The 23,125-nt window shown below is 44.6% G+C and overlaps 1 protein-coding gene across 1 annotated transcript; it reads right to left on the reverse strand.

The window, feature by feature from the left end:
* Positions 1-3,181: 3,181 nt before the first annotated feature.
* ATP6V0C (ATPase H+ transporting V0 subunit c) lies at positions 3,182-22,902 on the reverse strand. The gene is made up of 3 exons (XM_087728534.1): positions 22,549-22,902; positions 7,779-7,962; positions 3,182-4,109 (listed from the first exon to the last, which is right to left on the reverse strand). Exons 1-3 carry the CDS (start codon positions 22,625-22,627, stop codon positions 3,902-3,904), a joined length of 471 nt encoding a protein of 156 aa, XP_087584660.1. The 5' UTR covers positions 22,628-22,902; the 3' UTR covers positions 3,182-3,901.
* Between the last annotated feature and the right edge of the window lie 223 nt (positions 22,903-23,125).

A 23,125-nucleotide genomic window follows, 5' to 3' on the forward strand; every position in this document is an offset into this window, starting at 1 on the left:
TCAAAGCTTCTTGTGACGAAGGCAGCAAGGACAGGAGCCACGACTGACTCTTGGGGAGAAGCTGCAAACCAAGTAGCATGCTAATTGCGTTTGGAGCCCCACGGCAATCATTCCTTTTCTCTCTTTTGCTTCAGTTGAGCATTCTGGGGGAAATGAAACCATCCCAATTTCTTGCAAAGCAAACAGGAAGAAAAATAAATCCTCCGAACCCCTCTGCAATTGGCTTGAAAGGGTGGTTGGGCTAATGACCCCAATGGTTTGCTACTGGGGAAGATTTATCATCATTCCCCGCCATTTTTCAGAGAAAACATACTTGGGGCCAAGCGCGGATGCTGGAAGCAAAAGCAGAAAATCTCTGCTTCGGGGATTCTTGTTTTCCAAAAGCAGAGCGCACAGGATTGCTCTTTGCTTTAGGCTAACACCCCCTCCCCGCTCCCAGCCGTTTGCAAACACATCCTTGTCTTCCTTCCTTCCTTCCCAGCTACAGGAGGACAGACAGATCAGAAGATCATGCAAGCCAATCTCTTGGCCCCACTCCAAGTCACAAGGCCCAACGTGAATCATTGAGCAACAAGGAACAGATCCGGATGTCCACTGAGTGTTGATTCTGTTTGTCTTTTTTTGCCCTAGCCTCGGGGGTGTTCTCGCATCCCAAGATGAATGAATGGATGTCGGAAAACACATCAGTCGGCAAAAGCCACATCAAAACACGGAACTAGATCTGGAAGGCAGAGGAGTGAAGCACAAGTATGGAAGGGAGGGTGAGGTGTCACTTGACACATCCTCCTAAGCCTAAAATGCCTCGGGTAGCCAGAATGCCGTGTGTTAGGTCTCCTGTTTACCTGCATAGGTAAATGTTGTGCATGGAACTGGGAAGGAGATCTCTGGGATTTAAAACTCCCTGAAAGACGAGGTGTGTTGCTATCGAACAGGAAAAAAAACCCAGGTTAAGTTTCTTTCCCAAGCATTGAGCTGGCCTCGTCCATGATTTTTTATCTCTTTCTCCTGCTGCTGCTTCGTTCCTCTTTCTCCTTCCCTCCCCCTTCTTCTCTGCAGGGCTGACTCACTCTTGCAGCAGACACACACACTGGTGTAAAATGAAAAGGGGAAGATCCGTTCAAAGCCTTCTCTCTCTCCCCCCCCCCTGCAGATCTTGCTGCCCCAAGCCTTCCCCCCCCCCTAAATGAAAAGAAGACGAGTCATTGAGGTGAGACGGGCAGGACAGAAATGGGATGAAGGAATAGATAATAACAGGTGCAGCCCCCCCACCCCACCCCAAGTGTTTCTTTGGTCAGCCAAGGATGGTACTCAAATCTATTTCCATCCCTGAAGCTTGCGAAGCCGAGGGAAAACCAGGAATGAGTCACTGGATTGTCCGTGACCTGAAAATCCAGGAAATACCAAGAATATACATAATGCAGGGGATTTGATTCCTCCTTTGTGGGCTGCGTGGTTGGCCTGACTGGGGAAAAGGGAACTGCATAGGATTCTCACAGGAGACCTCAGGCCTCATCTGAGCATTATGGTTCCTGCCTTGAGCATCAATCTTCCTGTTCGTTATTTCGGTGGGTGGTTTTTATTTATTATTTATATCTATTTTTTATTGACAAGTAACGCAAGGCAGCAAACAAATCCAACACTTTTCTCCTCCTGTTTTCCCCACAACAGCCCTGTGAGGCCGGCTGGGCCAAGGAGAGGCACTGGGCCAAGGGCACTCAGCTGGTTTTCACGCCTAAATTTAAACAAGAATTTCTGTTTTCTAGGCTGGCACCTTCGCCACCATCCCGGACTGGCTTGTATAGCCTTATGGAATGCTAGATTTTTTTTCCTGGAAGTGTAATCCTCCTGAAGGATCTCCACCTTTTTCTGTCTCATCCAACAGACCAATTCCTGCACAAGATTGCAGAAAACAATTGTTTTTGTTGCGGTAAGCAAAAGAAAAAAGCCCTGTCCACACTGTTCTTAACACTGAACTAAGAGTGTGCCTGGCAAGAGAGCCAAGTATTTCTTGTTGCTTCAGTAGTTTTCCAAATTAGATTTGATGGGTTGAGAGCCAACCCTTTACATATAATTGGCTCTCAACCCATCAAATCTAATTTGGAAAACTACGACACTGACCAGGTGCATAGACATACAGCAAACCCCACTCCCTCTAGCACTGATGATGTTACGTAGTTGGGTAATAAATTGTCTGCAAGAACACCACTAGCATCAGCACCAAAGAGCCCATATGAAAAGTATTAGGAGAGGCTGGACGCTTGGCTTCATCAGCTTTTTATTTCCTAGTTCGATTTTCAGTATGGTTTTAGTCCTACTAAGGATTTACTTCAATTGCTGGGTTTGTTCAATACCGTCAATTCCATTTGAAACCGAATGGGCCGAATTTGCATAATCTGTTAATGCCCCGATATATTCAAGGCTAAAACCAGCCAAGCTTCCCCAGTTCTGACATTTCTGACTGACCAGTTTCATTAAAAAGCAGGGCGTTTGTTAGTAAGATCCAGGTATTCCCAAGCTCAGGGGTGGAGGGGTTGGTAGTGGAAGGCTATGCTGGATGGTACCTGTTGTGGCCCACCAGCATAGCTGACAACAGATTCGGACAGTGAGGAGATTGGGGAGGAGTCTGGAGGAAGGGCTTATGAGGGCTCTGAGTCGCAGGCAGAGAGAGGGTGAGAGCCATATGGCAATTATCAGCTGCCTTCAGACTCAGACATCAGTGAGGCAGAGGAACAGCTGGAGCCTATTCCCAGTATGCGCATGTGCAGAGTTGCCAGATGAAGGGAACAGCTAAAGAACAGGGGTTGTTGACTTGGGAGTAAGGCCACAGGGGGACAATGAATGGCCCCTCCAAGGGGAAATAAGAGGAACGAAAGATGAGTGGAGTTTGCAGGAGACAATTAGTTCGCTTAATTGGCTTGTGACTCTCCAAGACTCCTTGCCAAGATTTGCAGATATCGGGCCTGGCAGCTCTCCAAGCCAGATGAGGTCTGTGACTGTAAATCCTCCTTTGAAAGACTTTGCTGGATGTGAATGACCAGAATTCACAGTCAATTAATAAAAGGTTTTTTTGTCAGGACAAGGAGTTTGCTTCATGCTCTTGGGAAGCCTCAGTCAGAACAGTACCGGGGTTTGGAGATCCCGCCTCTCAAGGCAACTTACAAGACACACTGTGCGACCATGATACAGTGGAGGAATTTTTTTTTATTACCTGGAAACGTATTACTGCAAAATCCAACATTGGCTGCACAACTTTTTGGATGCCAGAGCATACAGTTTTTACTACTTGGGAACACAGGAGTGTCTCAGACGTTTTTTTGCTGTTATCTGTATAAACACAAACAGTCTCAACACTCTGATACCAGGACACGACAGCAATCATTGAGAATCAAATTACATCCAAGGATTTCTCTGCACTTACAGTTAACCCCACAGTGTAGTAATCTATCTATGCATGAGATTAATATATATATTTATATACCTGTGTGTGTGTGTAGAGAGAGAGAGAGCATGTAAAATTGAAAACTCTTGTTCCATTATGTATGAACATGTCAAGTCTTATAAATAAAACATCCAATGGAGAGAGAGAAGGGAGGAAGCTACCATGTTCTAGTTTATATTTATACATAAAGGACTCTAATGGCAAAAATGGATGGAAAACAGCAAAGGAGCTTTCCCCCGCTCCAAGCCTTGTGGGAAAAGGCTTGTGGCAGGACCCCCCCGTTGCTTTTCATATCGAAGTACACAGAAGACAGACAAGTCACATACATTGCGCAAAATTTACAAGAGATCAACTACCAAACTGATGACAACTGTACACATTGTGGAGAGACCATATTTTTTTTTTTCAAATTCTGGAACTTTTTAAGTTTGTTTTGTTTTTTTCCATCGTGCTCTGCAGCCGTTACCCTTTTGTGGAAAGGATGAGGCCAACGATGAGGCCGTACAGCCCCAAGACTTCGGCGAAGATCAAGATCAGGATCATGCCCACAAATAACCTCGGCTGCTGCGCCGTCCCCCGGACGCCTGCGTCACCCACGATGCCAATGGCAAAACCAGCGGCCAAACCGCTGAGGCCTACACTCAGTCCAGCGCCCAGCTGAAGGAAGCTCCTGGAAGGGAAGGGAAGACAAGGTGAAGGACATGCTGGAAACAACCCACTTCAATCAGGGAAGACTGGCTGTTTCCTGGAGAAGAGGAAGACTCTTGACAGTTAGAATAATGAATCAGTGGAACAGCTTGCCCCCAGAAGTTGTGAATGCTCCATCACTGGAGGTCTTCAAGAAGAGTTTGGAAAGCCATTTGTCTGAAATGGTATAGGGTTTCCTGCAGCAGGTCAGACTAGAAGACCTCCAAGGTCCTTTCCAACTCATTCTATTCTATTCCTATTCCTATTCCTACTCTACACTACACTCTACCTCTACTCTACTCCTCCAGCGCAGGATAATAGGTTATCCAACATGTTCTTAAAAACCTCCAGTGTTGGAGCATTCACAACTTCTGGAGGCAAGTCACTGATGAATTGTTCTGCCAGGAAATTTCTCCTTGGTTCTAGGTTGCTTCCCTCCTTGATTAATTTCCACCCATTGCTTCTTGTCCTGACCTCAGGTGCTTTGGAGAATAGTTTGACTCCCTCTTCTTTGTGGCAACCCTTGAGATATTGGAAGACTGCTATCCTGTCTCCTCTGGTCTTTCTCTTCCCTAGACTATCCAGGCCCAGTTCCTGTAGCAGTAGCAATAGTACTTAGACTTATATACTGCTTTACAGTGCTTTCCATCCTCTAAGTGGTTTACAGAGTCGGCCTTCAGTAAAATGCCGTGGCAGGCAGGAAGGAAAAATTAGAGGGAAGGAAAAAAGGAAGGAGGGAGGGAGAGAGGGAAGAAAGGATGGAAGGAAGAGCCCTTAGATTTATATACCACTTCACAGTGCTTTATAGACCTCGCTAAGTGGTTTACAGAGTCAGCCACTTTCCCCCAACAATCTGGGTCCTCGTTTTACCCACCTCAGAAGGATGGAAGGCTGAGTCAACCTTGAGCCTGGTGAGATTCGATCTGCCAAATTGCAGGCAGCCAGCAGGCAGCAGAAGTAGGCTGCAGTACCGCACCCCAACCACTATGCCACCATGGCTCTTACTTGGTAGTTCCTCAGCAAACTCATTGCCAATGCATTGCTACTTTGGATTTGCTTCTGGTACAACAGATGCAACTGTACTGAACCAATGGACACAAATAGGGAGCTCCTGCAGTGTGTAGCAATGGCTTGTCAAAGAAGCCAACGCCAGGCTTACAAAGAAAGTCATGAACTAACTTAACATGATGGTTTTGCATCTAAGGGAGGTGGGTGGTTGAAAAATGTGAAATGAATAAACATTGGGTGGGCTTCTGATGGACTCTCCCTGAGGCAGCAATAGCAATAGCAGTAGACTTATATACCGCTTCATAGGGCTTTCAGCCCTCTCTAAGCGGTTTACAGAGAGTCAGCATATTGCCCCCAACAATCTGGGTCCTCATTTTACCCACCTCGGAAGGATGGAAGGCTGAGTCAACCTTGAGCCGGTGAGATTTGAACCGCTGAACTGCTGATCTAGCAGTAGCCTGCAGTGCTGCATTTAACCACTGCGCCGCCTTGGCTCTTGACTCAGGAATGACTGTGACATATGGAGCTGTGGTGGCACAGTGGTTAGAATGCAGTATTGCAGGCTAACTCTGCCACCTGCCAGCAGTTCGATTTTCACCGGCTCAAGATTGATTCAGCCTTCCGAGGTCGGTAAAATGAGAACCCAGATTGCTGGGATCAATAAGCTGACTCTGTAAACTGCTTAGAGAGGGCTGTAAAGTACTGTGAAGCAGTATGTAAGTCTAAGTGCCACTGATATCTCATATTCAACAAGTTTTATACCCTTGGCCAAGTCTCATTTTTGTCATGAATAAAATGTTTTGTTCCTTCAAGTTCTTGGCAAGCTATTCTTAGCTTTCCTCTAATGATGCTATCCGTTCTTGCACCCATGTTCTTTTCTTCTTCTCAACTTTTCTAATTAATCTTCGTTTTTCTAAGACTGGAAGGTAGAGTAAGCAATAGAGTTACTCCTGAACGGACAGACATGAGTGGGTTCCCCTTGTCAACTACAGCCTCTCATGAAAATTTAAAGCCGATTGTGTTTCAGCCCATTTTAAGCACACCTGGAAACTTCTGGGCATGTCTAAGGTCGCAGGAGGAGGATTAGCTTACCAACATGTTTCAATTAAACACTTCTGAATAATTAAAAGCATTGCACTGGATATCAGTTATTTTGTTTTAAAGGAGTTTGCTTCATGAATGAAAGAAGCGAGGAAAGACACCAGAATAAGACTCAAGTCAAAAATCAGTTCTGGAAATAAATTCAGATTTTGATACCCCAACTGCGAGTTTTTTAGTGGGATGTACCCTTTGTTTGTCATCTTGCCCAATTTTAGGAACACAATGCCCAATGCCATACTGGTAGTCCTCGACTTATAACCCCTACTGGGAGTAGAGAATTTGAGTTGCTAAAGCAAGGTGGTTAAGAGAGTTGCGCCTGATTTTACCACTTTTGCTAGGATTAAGCAAATCATTGCAGTCGTTAAACGAATCTGCTTCCCCCCCCCTTGATCCATTCTGATCGGAAGCTGCCTGAGAAGGTCACAAATGGGGATCACGTGACCCCAGGACATTGCAACCATCGTAAATATATGCTGGTTGCCAAGCACCCAAGGTTGATCACATGCCTGCGGGGAGGATGCAGCCAATCAGAGGTCCCTCCTTTTTTTGTGGCTTGGGAACAGTTGCTAAATGAATCAAGTTGAGGATTACCTGAAGATATGGCACTGGGAATCTATCCACAAGATTCCAGATCTGGATTACCTCCTGGGAAAATCCCCATTATGGGGCACTATGGTTGGAGCAATGCCAAGTTGCCCTTTAGTATGGCCCGGAGATGCATAGGTTTTTCTATCATAGAATTTGGTTTCTTCCCTAGAATTGAGCCACTTACGGCAAGATACCACCTGGGGGGGGGGGGGTAGGATTCCAAAGGTAGGTTTAATCAAGGCAGGTATGCCTAGTGCACTATAAAAAGGATGCGGGCTCCCCCCCCCCCCCGGATGGTTGGCTCATTATGGCCTTTTGAACATCTCCACTGCAAGTGGTTGGCAGGGCTAGGACAATTAGAAGTTTAATTTACACTGATTTAAAAAAAAAACACCTCTACAGAGATACAACTGAAATCATAGATCTTTTATCAAACAGCGGAGCACCGACGACGATTCTAAGCTCTGTCTATTTCTGATCCATTAAAAAAAATATTTATGGATATCAAGTTCCTAAATAAATAATGATAATAGAAATAGTAAATACTGTAAATAATTAAATAAATTTTGCGTACTGCAGAGTTTCTCAACCTTGGCAACTATTAAGCCACGTGGACTTCAATTCCCAGAATTCCCCAGCTGGCAAAAGCAAAACTAGCTGGGGGAATTCTGGGAGTTGGAAGTTTACATGACTTAAAACCTTGCCAGGGTGTGTGAAATGCCTGGTGTACAGCATTCATTTCCCCTAAGAGCTGCTCCTCTGCTGGCAAAACAAAAATCAAAGGCCTGAGGAATGTTGATTCTGCACCCTGTTCCTTTCCAGTGTGGAACTTCCGGTCAGCGTTTCCCTTCTCGGGGAGCAGAGAACGGAGCACAAGTTGGACACTTCCCAATGAGAGTCAGATCTTTGAGCCCGCGAGGGACCTCTGCAGCCCCGCCTTTGCCCAGAAACTTACTTGAATAGTGACATGTCATACGACACAGAGCTGGAAATCAGGACCGCCACTACCAAGCCATAGATTGCTATGATACCCGCCATGACCACAGGGATGATGGACTTCATGATCAGCTCTGGCCTCATGACCGACATGGCAGCAATGCCCGTGCCGCTTTTCGCTGTGCCGTAGGCGGCACCCAAGGCTGCAAGAGAGAAAAGGCACAGATGAGTCTTACCAAAGGCCCAACACATCACGTAACTAAACCTCTAATCCCTAAGGCAGGGGTTAGCAACCTGTGGCTCTGGAGTCACATGTGGCTCTTTCATCCCTCTGCTGCGGCTCCACAATTGATAGGATTTAGGACAGGCACAGGAAAAAGGATGCAGCATTAGGAGACGACTACGGTGGGGGACACCGGACATCCGGAAAAAGGATGCCATGCTAGGAGAAGAATCTATGGTGGAGGAACTGGACTTCCAGTCAGCTCCAGAATTGAACGGGAGGCTTCCGGTTGGGAAGTGTGACTCTTTGAGTGCTTACGGTTGCCGACCCCTGCCCTAAGGCATCCGCTCAGGCCTCTCGGTTCCACCACAAATCCGTGAAGCCCTTATCCGTGGAGACATAAGCGCGAAGACTAATTTGCGCCGTTCTAAGCGGTAAGGAAAAACGCAACCCTACCGCGATGACATAATCGCGGAGGGCAAATTCGCACATTCCCAAGCACTCAGTACCCTAAACCTAACGCTAACCCTAACGCTAACCCTAATCCTAACCTTAATTGAAGTCGGCTTTCTGCCGCGGCGCCGTTTTAAAGCGCCCTTCTGTTGCCGCGCGGTGATGATGTCGCGGCTTTAGCGCCGCGATTTTATCACCGCGATTTTGTCGTGCCACGGAGCTTCTCTAAGTGTCCCTTTTTAAAACCATGCCAGGTCATTTATACATACACATCTATGGTTGAAATTTTCATTCATTCATTCGATTTTTATGATCACCCCTCTCAATCCATGACCCTGGACAGCTAGAAGTTCATCATTCTTCTAGGTAACGAGCTTAGTTCAGTACGGATGCAACTTTTGTTCCTTTTGTTTTACAAAGGTCAAGTTTGACCTGAGCAGGGCGGAGAGGACTTTGTCACACAGGGAGGCGAAGCTGGGATATTTTTTTTTTCTTGATCCTGGGGAATGTTAGGAATTTCCTTGATATTAAATATATACTTTACACAACACTTAGACCCCAATTTTGCCATTTCCAAAAGCAAGAAACATATTGCTATACTTTTTAGAAATCCTGGTCGAGGTTGCAAAAACGATCCTCCCTTTGCTTCATTCACTGAGAAGCAGCATAATAATTTTGAAATGTTATTAGATCAAACTTTCCCTTTCCTTTTCAATACCCCACAAAACAAGAAAAAAGAGGAAAGCAATGTCAGTACATGGGAAAGGTGCAATCTGTTTACATAACCAACTCAAACCGCTGAGCTTGTTTTCTCCACCTTCAATGAGTCAAAGTCTACCCAAGCACAAGCCAAGTTGGACTTCTTGTATGTCCCAACCTCACCCATGACATTTAGCAAGAACACTTAGACTTATATACTCAGTAAGAATTGGAATTGCTGGCAGTGGGTAGTTAGCCTGCAATATGTCAGGCTTGCATTTATATTTCCTTTTAGAATTTTGGCTGCCACACTTTCTCTTATTTCATTATGCTGTTTCATTAGTATAGTTGATAGGAGGGGGGAATAGACAGGAGTAGGATTGTGGAATGTATTGTTATCATTCTTTTCTAGAAGCCAAGGTCATCTTTTGTCTCTGCACTTTTACACCTGACTGGAAGCAGCTGGGTGGAGATGCTAGCGTGGAAGAAGATTGGACCATGTGATGGATTGTGGGTGTGGGGACAAGATCATGAACTTTCAACTGGGTGCAATTCTGATGTCATTTCCAGAATTGGGATTAACACAGATGTGCTAAGATGTCTGCTTTATTAAATTGGAACTTTAAGGATCACTCTGATTTAATTCTACATAATACTTGGAACGCTGACACAATACTGCGTTCTAACCACTTGTGCCACTGTTAGGAATATAATCTAACGGTTGGGTTGGCAATATATAAATCATGTAACAATGCTATACCTGTTTCTTTAAATCATACTGTAAAATGTGATTGGTTGCTGTTTTCCTCAATCGGCCATAAGAGGGAGCCAGAATGACTGTTAGCTCTCTGTTTTGTTAGATGCTGGGCTGATCTGATCTGAGTGTTTTGGAAGCTGGCTGTTAGAAAGTGCCGTGAGCTATTGTAGGTTTTGCAACTGCTAGCAAACTTTGAGTACCAGACTGTTTGTATGATTATGGACTATGTTATTTGGATTATCCCTTAACTGAAAGACATTGATGATTGACTGTCTTATCCGTGTATGACTTGGACTGTTTGATGGACTCTGATACCTCTGTTTCCACGAAAGGTAAAGCCTATTTAAACTGCAGTGTCTCTGTATGCTGATTTGTGTGTTCTCCAACACAACTCTCACAACGCTTCTCTGAACGCACTCGCTCTCCCAACTTACCTAACAGCCACCATAGCTCATTTAAAGAAAAAAAAAAGTGTGATCTCACACCACCCTTCGCTCTGGCTCTCAAAATGCCAGTTTCGGTTTTGGAGGCTGGAATTGGGCGGTTACAAACAAGAAAGACAGAAGCAGTCTTCCTGCTGTTAGCAGGAAGGTTGGTTAGCAATGATCAAGGATTAACAAGGATCCCGGCATTTTCTCAAAATTTGAGAGCAGACATTATTATGACAAACATTTGCTCCTGGGAGAAAAAGAACTCACAGCAGATACTCAGCAAGGCACTTTTGAGTTTTGCCAGGAGAGATGCTGGGTACCACTTTGTCTCCTCCATCCTTTCCTTGCAGTTGAATTCTTTGTTAAAGACAATAATAGAAATGAACTGAGTCCCTTGCCGAGAGCGGCTATGGGCCACCCTGCACCACAAGGGCATTTTGCTTGTTAAGCATCCCAGGACTACAATGTGCAAAACCCTAGGATCATAGTACTGTACAATGGCCACCCTCCTAAATTAAAGGCAAAGGTTCCCCACGCACATATGTGCCAGTCATTCCTGACTCTAGCCCATCTCCGTTTCAAAGCTGAAGAGCCAGAGGTGTCTGAAGACGTCTCCGTGGTCAAGTGGCCGGCATCACTCAACGCCCGAAGGTGCACGGAGCGCTGTTACCTTCCCACCAAAGGTAGTTCCTATTTTCCTACTTGCATTTTTACGTTTTCGAACTGCTAGGTTGGCAGAAGCTGGGACAAGCCACGGGAGCTCATTCCGTTATGCGGCGCTAGGGATTCGAACCGCTGAACTGCCGACCTTTCTGATTGACAAGCTCAGCATCTTAGCCACTGACTTAGGAGTCTACTACCCTTTGACCTTCTTAAATTAGGCATAAGTTATTGTTCTCCATTCTTTTGGGAGGGGGGAAGAAAGGAGGGGGGAGCAAAGGGTCCTGCCTGAGTTCCTTGACCCTTGTTCACTCTCTTAGTACCCTAACTATACTGCAGATTCTCTGCAGGTGAGGCTGTGTGCTATAGAAACTGGATTGAAAGCAGGGACATAAAAAAAATTGCTAAAGGCAACATGATTCTATTCATGTTTCTTTTCTAGAAATTTATTGCAGAATGCTGCCTGTTATCTTCTGCTCTGCTGCGTAAACAGTCCCAGAACAGACCAAAGTCCTCACAGCTGAAAGTTCTCTGGAGCAAAGTTATGAGACCGTTAGCTTGTCTGTTGTTCAGCTTTTATTAATATCTCTAGTCCTTGACTTAGCCACGAGTATGCTTACACCTTCCAGCTTCCTAGGACAGGGCTACTACCCTTTGTAAAATTGAAGCCCCATCAGAAAAGGCAAACTTTCAAGCAAAACTGTATTTAACGCAACTGTTCTGGAAAAAAACATAATCAGAAATGACTGTGTGGGCGTTGTTTTTTTTTTGAGAGAGAGTCTGTGTTTGCAGATTGGCTCACTGTTCAAGGTGATGTTTCATTTCTGCTTTCACATACTAAAAAAGCATTTAAGTAGAAAGATGTGCCAATATCAAATGATGCTTCGCCTCTCTGTTTTCCAGATACGTCCATGCTACAATGCCCCAAACCAATCTGACGGCTTCAATTCTTGAAGCTGCGGTGCCAACATGGGCAGAGGCTGTGCACACATACTTGCTAGGCACAGTTCTAAAGACAGGATTGATTGTTCACTGCCTTTTGTTTTCAAACCGTGGTGAGTTCCGGATCCCACCGCCCTGTGACGTTCCAGCTCAGAGGAGGTCACACAGGTGTCGTACGCCGCCCGTGTGTGCGCAAATGGCCCAGTTAGCTCAAATAGAGGTAAGGAACATGGGCGGGTGGGAGGGCCCTCCAAAGCACCGTTCCGGTACAGTGGCCGCTGCTCCCAGCTGCCACCTGTAAGCCCGTACCGGGGCATACCGCCTGGAACCCACCACTGTTGCAGGCCACCTTAAGCCCTATCACCCGATACTGGAACCCACCACTGTTGCAGGCCACCTTAAGCCCTATCACCCGATACTAGAGGACTTGCAACAAGCTAGTTAGGTGTTCATACCTATTTGCCCAGCAAAACCAGGTGACCCACACTTGCTAAACCAGTTCTTTCTTGGCTATGTAGCTGCTCGGATAAATCATATGTAATTGCTACAGGCAGGTCCATGTCTACAAGAGATACTGGACAGTTGAGACGGTCTCCTTGTTACTATGAGCATCACAGGGAGCTCAACCCACACGCTTTTTTTATTCCGAACGGAAAGCAAGAACTACATTTCCAGCTTAATTGCATCTGTATTTGTTTTCATAGAAGACCAATAATTGTGATCGTTCCTTTCTGAGAAACTATCATGGGGGTATCCATCTGTTGATGCCTTGTCTAGATAAATGCCAAGTGAATAGTTATGGATCAAGGGATTAAAACTGATCACTTTAATCCAATGGAGACTTCCAAGAAAATCTCCTGTATCCATATTTCACAAGCACCGTAGAATAATTTAAAGGGTGGCAGGGATCAGTTTTCATTTCCTATGAATGACTCTTGGGGACACATAACATCCTCAAGTATTCCTCCAAATAAAAATGGCACTGGAAGTTGGCACTGCCAGTTTACATTCCCTTCTTTTTCTATAGACACTGCAGAAAAAACATTGAGGTAATTGAGATCTAACCTCACTGGTATTCATTAGACCCAGCTTATAAGAGATAAAGTATGTCTTAAACCTAACCCAAACAGGTAGCTACTTGCATCTAATTCAAAAATTAAAAACTCGTCTCTAGATATCAACTAGTAAAAAGAACAAGTGAAGTCCAAGGCATTTGATATATAGCGCATATGAGCATTTAAGTCGCAATGAAACTTGCAAATTCTTGCATAACTGAAGCGAAAAGTTTAACAGTTTCTCTTCACATAACCTGATTTTAGATCTTATCACAGTTTGACAACATTCTTAAAAACTATTTTTCCCCTTGATGCAATGTATTTGGTGAAACAATCATTTTTTCCTTTAGCCAATCGGATTTGGTGGATTACACTGGGAGCAACACAAAAAGTGATTGATTTTTTTTAAGGTATCTGAGGTCCAGAGACCCACTTTTAAGGTCTCCTCAAAAGTTTTAGGGTACCTGATAAGATTTTGGTTTTTGTGAATAAAATGTTATTCCATATCAAATTCACATTGCTGTTATGGCCAAGCCCTCTTTAAGCAGGAGGAACTTATCCTCCAGCCCACCAACTAGTAACATTTAAAATCTCAGTGTTATTGAAAGTCATTCAACTGTCAAGATAGAAAAGGAGTAGTTTCATATGCATTTCTTAAATGATAGGACAACTGTTTGTTGAGCACCCTCAATAAAGGCCAATTGCAGCAACTAGTCAAAGTTATGTCAAAGACTCTAGCTGCACTTCAAGCATTCACTTGACAAATATAGGAAACTTAAGAGCACAACTTAATTTCCACTTCCCAATTTCAGATGCAAAGCAGCACTGGTTAAGCTGCCTAAAAAGCACCTGCCAGCTTTGCGGGCTGCTAAATAATATATACAAAAAATACATAGGGAAGAGGGGGGGGGAGAGAATTCCTGTTGATGAATTGGTAGAGGGAAAAATTAGTTTTGGAGGTTGATTGACTCATAACCTACGACACTTTTGAATCATTCCAGAAAATTCTTTTTGCCAAGCTCCAGAAAGCTACGATCTGACTGAGGGACCACAATTTCACACAAAAGGGCAAGGTTCTCAAATCTTCGCGTCAAGTCACTAGTGATATTCCAGCAGAGGTCAAGTTTGTGCTACTGGTGAAGCTTTCACAGGCTACCTGAAGAAATGAGTATCTCCTGGTTGAGGAGGAGCGAAACAGCACCTTCAACAAGACTTAACATTAGAGAGAGACAGTATCAAAGGCAGGGTGGATAAAAATCTAAGATTTTTTTAAAATATTTTTTTTTAAGATTCATTCATTATTTAGTTTATTCAGCATGAAATGGAGCTTAGTTAGATAGCATGAGGCTGTCTATTCTGCAATATTGGGATTGTTGGTGGGTCAGAGGGGGAGCCGCTGCAGGACAGAGATGACAGATGCTTTTTAAACATTGTGATTTCAATCTAAGTTGATTTAAATCAAGCCTTTTTAATAGTGATTTAAATCAACTTAATTTAAATCAAATCCACCCTGATCAAAGAATAACCTATTTACTTTCATAAGAAACCTCGTCATGACTGAGCCTGTTCTTGTTCAATGGCAACAAGTTGGCATGCAAAAAGGAATTTGTTCCCCAGTGGTCACATCACTGAGAGTCAGAAATCCACAGGTAGTTTGAAGAACGGATACCTTAAGCACACACCTGATTCTTCCATCCCACAGGAAAGAAAAGCACCTGTCCCATCACTAGCTGCATTTATTCATTCTGTTTAAATTCTAATCAGTCTGTATTCTTTTTTAAAGAGGGATGTTACAAATGTATCTATTTTATACATTTTTTTTTCTTTGAAACTGGTGATTCAGTAACAATACACTTTTCCCACCAAAGGTGGTTCCTATTTTTCTACTTCATTTCTTACGTGCTTTCGAACTGCTAGGCTAGCAGAAGCTGGGACAAATAACAGAAGGTCACTCCGTTACGCAGCGCTAGTGATTCGAACCGCCGACCTCTCTGATTGACAAGCTCAGCTTATTAGCCACTGCGTCCCTATGTTACTTTACAGCATAGCACTTATAATTGCGGATTAGATGAACTGTGGTCTACATACTATTCTTCCAGCTACAGCAGAATTTCAAATGTTCTTCTTTAAATTGGTGTGAAGAGGAATTGAAAGAAGGGGAAATAAACTGTTCAAAAACTGCTGGTTAAGCTGTAGGTTTTTTCTTTTTACTATGGTGTGCAAGAAAAATAGAAAAACTCTGACAGGAAATATAAAGCAAGAAAAACAAGGACAAAACACCTTGTCGCAATGAAGGTTTTAAAAGGACACTTTTCAGCAGTTGAGTCTTTGCACAAATTGTGACATTTTTTTTAAAAAAAGAATACCATACTATGCTATGTCTTTTTGGAACAATACCGGTTTTGTTAGAATGACTGACAAGCATGAAAGCTGTAGAGAAGACTTTCAGCCAGGGTATGGTGACTCTGCTCTGAGTATTGGAAATTAAGACAACACAGCTTATTTCAGAAATGAATCAAGAGGTTCATCCTTTTCCGTGATCCAGGGGTTTAGTCAGCATGTTTCTTGGTCAGAAGCTGAGGATATTTCCATCAGGGTTGAGGGACACTCACTGGAAAAATACAGACAGCGGAACTGAAGTGCCACCTCTATTGCAAGTCAGTGGCCAAAAAATAAATTGGTTATCTAGTTTTATAATTCTCAAGATTCAAATATAAGCAAGCTTATTCTTTGGTCAAAGTTCACACAGAGGGATAGACCTAATCCCAACACAACTGTGTTTATGGGCCCATATTATCCATCTTTAGCTTAAGCACATTCACGTAGGGTTGTCCAATAAGCATGCTACTATAGCAATAGCACTTAGACTTATACCCTGCTTCATAGTCCTTTTACAGCCCTCTCTAAGCGGTTTACCGAGTCAGCCTCTTTGCCCCCAAAACCTGGATCATTTTACCCACCTTAGGATGAGTCAACCTTGAGCCAGTGAGATTTGAACTGCCAAATTGCAGCTAGCAGTCAGCTGAAGTAGCCTGCAGTACTGCACTCTAACCACTGCGCCACCTCAGCTCATTATTATCATACTATGATAGGCAGAGTATTAAGAAACAATACCATTAGATTACCACTTTCTCTTTATTAATGTTTTTCGATCCCTTATATAGCATCTTTTTTAACCAAGTACCATCCTAATATTAAAAAATGCCTCCAGGACTAATAAATCTGAGATAGTAAAAAGTTAAATTCAGTAAATAAATACTTGCAAGAGGTCAAAAGATTCCGTGGACTCCTTAATATGTTAATATGTTTTCAACATATTAACACAACACTCCCTCTGAACTCCGTGGGAACGCTCAAACAGAAAAGCGGTGACTATTTATAGACAGTGATCGGTTTCATATAGCGTGTTAAGCCATGCTTGTTTAAACATGTTTCGTGAGCATTATTCCTAAATATCAGTCTGAAAGGAAATCATTATTGAATCTCCTCCCCCTTATCGAGCCTCCTCCCTTCATAGGAGTGGGCATCTGAGAAAAGGCAATTCAAACTACAGAGGCCATCTTTATCTCCTCAAATACAGAATCCCTGCACTTTATGATTGTACTCCACACCCAGATGATCCACAATGCTAACTAGAATTGCAGGCTATTGGGGGAGGGGACTTAACACCCAACCTATATTTCCAGGAATAGGGTTTTTTTTTGGCTTCTTGTAGGACTATATTAAATATTAATTCTTTTTCATCACATATACAATTTAAAATAGGGATGCGGTAGCTCAGTGGATAAGGTGCTGAGATTGTTGATCAGAAAGGTCGGCAGTTCAGAGGTTGGTAACAGAGTGAGCTCCCGTTACTTGTCCCAGCTTCTGCCAGCCTAGCAGTTCAAAAACACATAAGAAATGTAAGTAGAAAAATAGGAACCACCTTTGATGGGAAGGAAACAGCATTCCGTGCGCCTTCGGCATTTAGTCATGCCGGCCACATGACCACGGAGACGTCTTTGGACAGTGCTGGCTCTTCGGCTTTGAAATAGAAATGAGCACTGCCCCCTAGAGTCAGGAATGACTAGCACATATGTGCGAGGAGAACCTTTACCTTATCCAATTTAAAACTATTTAGAATTATTTTTGGGATTGCAAGATTGCTGCTTAAAAAATATGTCTTAGTTCTAAAAGCAAAGGGCATCCATATTGTTGTTCTCAGCAGCTATTTTTCAAAAAAAATATATGGTACTTTGAACCGCACAATTATCATGTCAGAATAGAGGAATTTATTTGACTAGATATGTATTTACTAGAATAGGTTCTACTAGGTTTTAGTGAACTTCTCAGCCATCAGATTCCCAAAGAACAATTTAGCATGAATAAGCTGCATATTATCCAGCTGATTTCAGCAACCATCTCCCCATAGCTACCTGTTTCTAAGAGATCGTTCTGAAGAAATGTCGACAGTTAAATCAGGCAGTTCTGCAACTCAGGCCGGGGAATTCTGGGAGTTGAAGTCCACAGGGCTTAAACTCGCCAAGGTTGAGAAACACTGCCTTAAGGTATAATTCTTTTAAACAAGGTTTGTGGATTGAACCACAGCTGGCTGAATTCATGCATTTTTTTAAAGTAATATTTCCCTGGCTAGATACATGCCTTGAATCTCCACAAAGGAGACCACATGATGGCCTCTATGAAGGAGACCACATGATGACCACATGATGCAGTATATAGATCTAGTCAATCAACTGATGACATAATAACCCAAAACGGAAAACAGTACCTTTGCATTGACAGTTTCACGTACAGAAAGGGCACTAATAAATCACAAAACTCTCCAGACGGGGCGGTCTTGGATGAGCCCAGTTCTAAAGCAGAAAAACAAGCCACCATACTAACTGACATATGATTCCAGGGCATATGAATTATCCCAGGCACATGTTCTTGCCAAACTGCCTTTCGGTACAGAAAGTCACTTTAATCGCAACTGCTAAAACAGATGACACAATCACTATTTTGTGATAGGGATGACAATTCTGATACCTGTCCTAAAATAAGCAAATTGCAATTAAAGGACCAATTTCAAAAGCACTCTTGTTCACATGAGATGGACCCACCAAATCTTGGCTCCCAATTCCCCCCACTTTGCCAATGTTGTATTCTACATACTTTTACTGTCATAAATCATGTTTTATCAACCAAAATGCTTGGTTTCATACAACAAAGGTGAAACCAAACGCCATCTTTGGCTTAGCGGAGGGGTGTTCCAGCTTGCTGACTTTTAAGATTTGTAGCCTTCCAAAGTCTTAAAGTTGCCAAGTTTGGAGACCCCCACATTACTCAGCAAGATATGTTAACTTCAATCGTCATGCCATTTTCAAGAACCATAAGTAGCGGAACATGATGGGGATTTATGGCCATTTAATTCCTTGGAAAATTTGTCACCATTTCCTCCTGCGATGAGAAACATTTCAGTTAGCCATGTTGCAAGGAAAAATATTTAAATCACTCCGTGGCATTTGACCATCCTTGCTATAAATTTAATCCGGGGGGGGTGGTGGTTTGGGGAGAAATATCACAATATCCCTTGAGGCTGGAGATCAATCTCGACTGTTGATGGCCTGAAGGTCATCAGGGAAGCAGTGAGCCCTCACAGGATGAGCCAGTGGTGACTAGAATGGTTTCTACGAGATGTTTACTATCATCAGAAATTAGTGTGTATAGGACCAAGATGAGGCTGTTTATACAACATGACTTCTGCATCCAGCCTGCTTGCACAGAACAAGGCTTGGATCTGCTAGCAGCAAACTAGGCTTCAATGACTCATTAAAACCTATAATAGACCACTGCCTTGTCTCTTCCTTATGGCCCTCCAAGGTAGAACTCATTGCTATCCCTGCCTACCTTATATTCACATCTCAAGATTCTCCTATCGGGATGCCTGCCACAACCGGATTAACTTGGGTGAAGTGATTAGCAAGATGAGCATCCGGTACTTGGAAGTACTAAGAGTTGCTCAGCACAACTCAGTAGATACAACAGACAGTCCTTGACTTAACAGTTCGTTTAGCGACTGTTCAAATTTACACTGGAAAAAAGTGACTTATGACCTTTTTCACGCTTTACGACCGTTGCAGCATCCTCATGGTCAAAATTTGGACGCTTGGCAACTGGCTCATATTTATGCCAGCTGCAGTGTCCAGGGGTCATGTGATGACCTTTTGCGACCTTCTAACAAGCGGATTCAATGGGGAAGAGCCAGATTCACTTAACAACTGTGCTACTAACTTAATTGCAGTGATTCGCTTAAGATCCGTGACAGGAAAGGTTGTTTTTAAAAAAAGGCAAAATTCACTCAACAACTAACCTGCTTAACAGAAATTTTTGGCTCAATTGTGGCCGTAAGTCAACGACTAGCTTATGCTCCATTGTGCATTGTATCATATGCATACAATTTATCTCCTTAGAGCCCCATCTTCCTCTACAGTAAAAAATAATAATTAAAAAGTATTTAGCATTTCTGCACTGGGGATTTTCTGAGGGTGGAGGGGCAGCACCAGAGCCGAGTAGTGGACAGATGTTCTAAGTCTTTAGAAATGGCATCAGTATGAATAGCTTGTCCCCTTGGGGCAGGGCCAATGGTTTCAGTTCAAGGATGCAAGCTGCTGTTATCAACTCATTACTGATAATCCATAAACTGCAAAGTCAACCTGATGTTTTACTGCTTTGCAAATTATTTCCGTTAACTATTAAGTCCCATGAAAAAGGAAAAAAAGCTTAAAGAAGCTGCATGGCATTAATAGCATAAAGCTTGCTCTTTTTTGATCCTTGGCTCATTTCTTTTTTTTAGTTGCTACAAGGAAATCAATTAAGCTGGTAAAAACAGCAGCGGCAGACAAAAGACAGCATGGTTTGAATGGGGGCAGCTCCAGTTCTCATTTCCATCCAGTCACAATGAACACTGGGAGGCCTTAAGGCTATCCACTCTCACAACTAATTCATTCTCAAAACACCCCTACAGAGGAAAGAGAAATTTAAAAAAAAAGATATTCAAGAATGATTCGAATGCACGTTAAGCTTTGCAGGGAAACATTATCCCAAGAAGTCATCAATTGAATTTTATCTAAAATGTAACCCCTCAAAAAAGGAAAGGGACAAGATAGGCACAATTTGTATAATACCTTAGGAATCAAAATGAAAGTTCAATTAAATCTCATGGGCAAATATATTTCAGAAGACTGCCATGTTTGTAAATATAATTATTTGTTTTAAGGGAGCGGTTTGAATTGTGTATTAACAATACTGACAGACTGGCATAATGTGGTTTGAGCTTTGCATGGTACTGTAGATCAACCCAGCCAATTCTAGTTTAATAAAGCCAAGGTTAAACTGGCTTAGCAGGATAGGTGAAAACAGCCACCGAGGAGGTTTCTTTATCTGAAGCAATAATTTAATGTCCACCAATCCCAGTGTTATAACAAAGCACACAATTGTCATGTTATCCCAACCCATCTGGAGGATGACAAGACCAGAAAGGCGTATTGTGTTGCAGGTTGTGTGCCATCAGTTGCAACATTCCCATCATCCTAAAAAGATACAGTTCAAAGATGTGGCTTCATGTTCTAATTCTGGATGAGCCCCAGTTCTGTACAGTGAAGTGAGCACGAAAGATAGAACTGAGGCTGCAACACTAAGGCCACTAGTTTCATTTTATCAGTCATCTGGGACTCTTTTTATTTTTTCAAGCAGCCACAAAAATCCAGACTGAATTTCACAGTATTCTTCCAATATCTGAAAGCTTCAGTCACAGACAATTCTTAGGGAGTAGAATAGCTCTGGTGGCCTACTTTGGCTTATCTCAGTCCTGAGAAGCCAGCAGTCAGCAGATAAGCTCACAATAAACGAAGGAGATACTGGTAGGAAAAACCCTCCTCTTTTGCAGCTCCTCCTTAATTTAGAAACCAGTTTTCTCGGCCCCATTGAAATCTGCCAGCCTTCCTATCCGGGTCACGGGTACATTGCAAGCTTAGCTGAATTCGTCAATGTGGGGAAAGCAGCAGAGGCTTCTAAACATCGCTTTCTCTCCCCCCCCCCCCACAGTCACATGGGCGGTCAGGGTTCCTCCATCAGCTGGTGTTATGACATCACTCCCATCCCCCCCCCGCTTTTCCATCACCTTTTCCCCAAAGAAGCCTATCTCCTTTTCTTCCATCTCCCCCTCTTCAAATTCCCCGGAGGACCCTTCTCCAAATACCTCTTCCCTCCACCACCACCCCTAACTCCAGAAAGCAGGAAGGTTGGCATGTAAAAAGAAGCAAGCAGGCAGGCAGGGCTGGTCTGGCTCCAGCCAGACTGGGGTCCCACCCTTCACCTGGGCAGGAACATCTCTGCAGCCACTTGAGGCCACCCAGCTGCTTAAATCTTTTTTTTGGGGGGGGGGGAGAAGAGAGAAGCTGGAGTAAAAGACAAGATCTCTTCCTCTCTTTTTTTTTTTTAGACTGGAGAAAAAAAGCAGGCAGATGTCACACAGCGGCACTGGGCGAAAAGCTTCTTTAAAAAGAGATCAAACATTAAAGGGCATCGATATCCTCCAAGCCACCCAAATTCCTCTGGGGTGGGGGGGGTGCAGGGGAGACAGGACCTGCCTGTCCTTTTCTCTCCCCGCAGGGGTCTGCAGGAAGGGGGGGGGCTTCCAAAGCCAGGGTGGGAGAGGAATCTACTGGATCCTTCCAAGCAGGGTGGGGCTTCCCAAGCAGCAGCAGCAGAGAGAAAAAGACGACATTGCCAAAAAGCCACCTTGCCCTTCCCAATGCACCACAGCCACCAGGCGGGGGTGGCATTTCGACAATGGCACACCAGACGACTCTTGCTTCTGTTTTTTTTGGGAGGGGGGAAGAGAAAGGGATTCTCTTTAAAAAAAATAAAATCAAAGCAGCCTGGGGGGAGAGGCACCGGACTCCATCTCCCATCCTCCCCAGCCTGGCAGGCTGCCACCCACCCACCCCAAAAAAGGCTTCGATTAAGCTCACAACCCAGCCTATTTCCCCCTCCCCATTTTTTAAAAAGAGCGATATCTCTTGCGCCCCCACCCGCGACCCCATGCCCTCTTTTGGAGACCCTCCCCAATTCAAAGAGCTGGAAGCGCCCCCAACACTCAGAGAGCCCTTTGGAGACCCCTCCTCAATTCAGAGCTGGAAGCGCTCCCCCCAATATAAACCCTTTTGGAGACCCCTCCCCAATTCAGAGATGGAAGCGCTCCCCCCCATATAAACCCTTTTGGAGACCCTCCCCAATTCAAAGAGCTGGAAGAGGCCCCTCCTCATCACGCATAGAGAGCCCTTTGGAGACCCCTTCCCAATTCAGGGCTGGAAGCGCCCCCCCACCCATATAAACCCTTTTGGAGATCCTCCCCAATTCAAGGAGCTGGAGGCGCCCCCCTCCATACCACCCACCCGACCCTAGCGGGGTCGTACGAGGGCAAGGCATGGAGATGAAGATGGACAGGAGGAGGGCGACGACCCCCATGGCAACAGACCCCCCCCCAAACCGGCTTCCCTCCCTCCCTTCCCCCCGGGGTGCCTCACCGCTGAAGATCATGGCGGCCGAGGCGCCCATGACGGCGAAGAAGGGGGAGTACTCGGGTCCGGCCGGAGCAGCGACCATGGCGGAGCCGGGTGAGGGGGGCGAGGAAGAGGACGGTGGTTGCGGTTGCTGTTGCTGTTGCTGCTGCTGCTGAGGCGGCGGGGTCGGGCTGACGCTTCTACTCCGGCTCTTCTTCCGGCCCTCGCTGCGCCGCCGGGGGAAGGAGGCAAGATGGCGGGGCGGCGTCAGCGGCCTTGGGCGGTGGTGTCGACACAACGGAGTTCCTGCGCGGACGGTTCTCCGCTGCGCCCGCCGCTGCCTCTAAATACCCAGGCGCCGCAGAACAAAATGGCGGCGGGGGCCCTGCGTCACGTGGCTCGCCGGTGGCTCCGCCCCCTCCTCCTCCTCCTCATACGGCTTTTCCTTCTCTTCCGCTTCTCGGCTGGCTTTCTTTCTCCCCCCCCCCCCAACGTGGGATGTACCAAAATGAGACGATGGGGGGGCGACGGAAAGAAGACATATTTGGAAAACGGGGACAGCCGCTCTTGAAAGCTCAGGTGGCGGTTTCTCTACACTATA

The sequence above is a fragment of the Thamnophis sirtalis genome, unplaced genomic scaffold, assembly GCF_051295495.1.
Source record: "Thamnophis sirtalis isolate CommonGarterSnake01/CBP01778 unplaced genomic scaffold, rThaSir2_p1.2 scaffold_14, whole genome shotgun sequence".
Classification (NCBI taxonomy): Eukaryota; Metazoa; Chordata; class Lepidosauria; order Squamata; family Natricidae; genus Thamnophis; species Thamnophis sirtalis.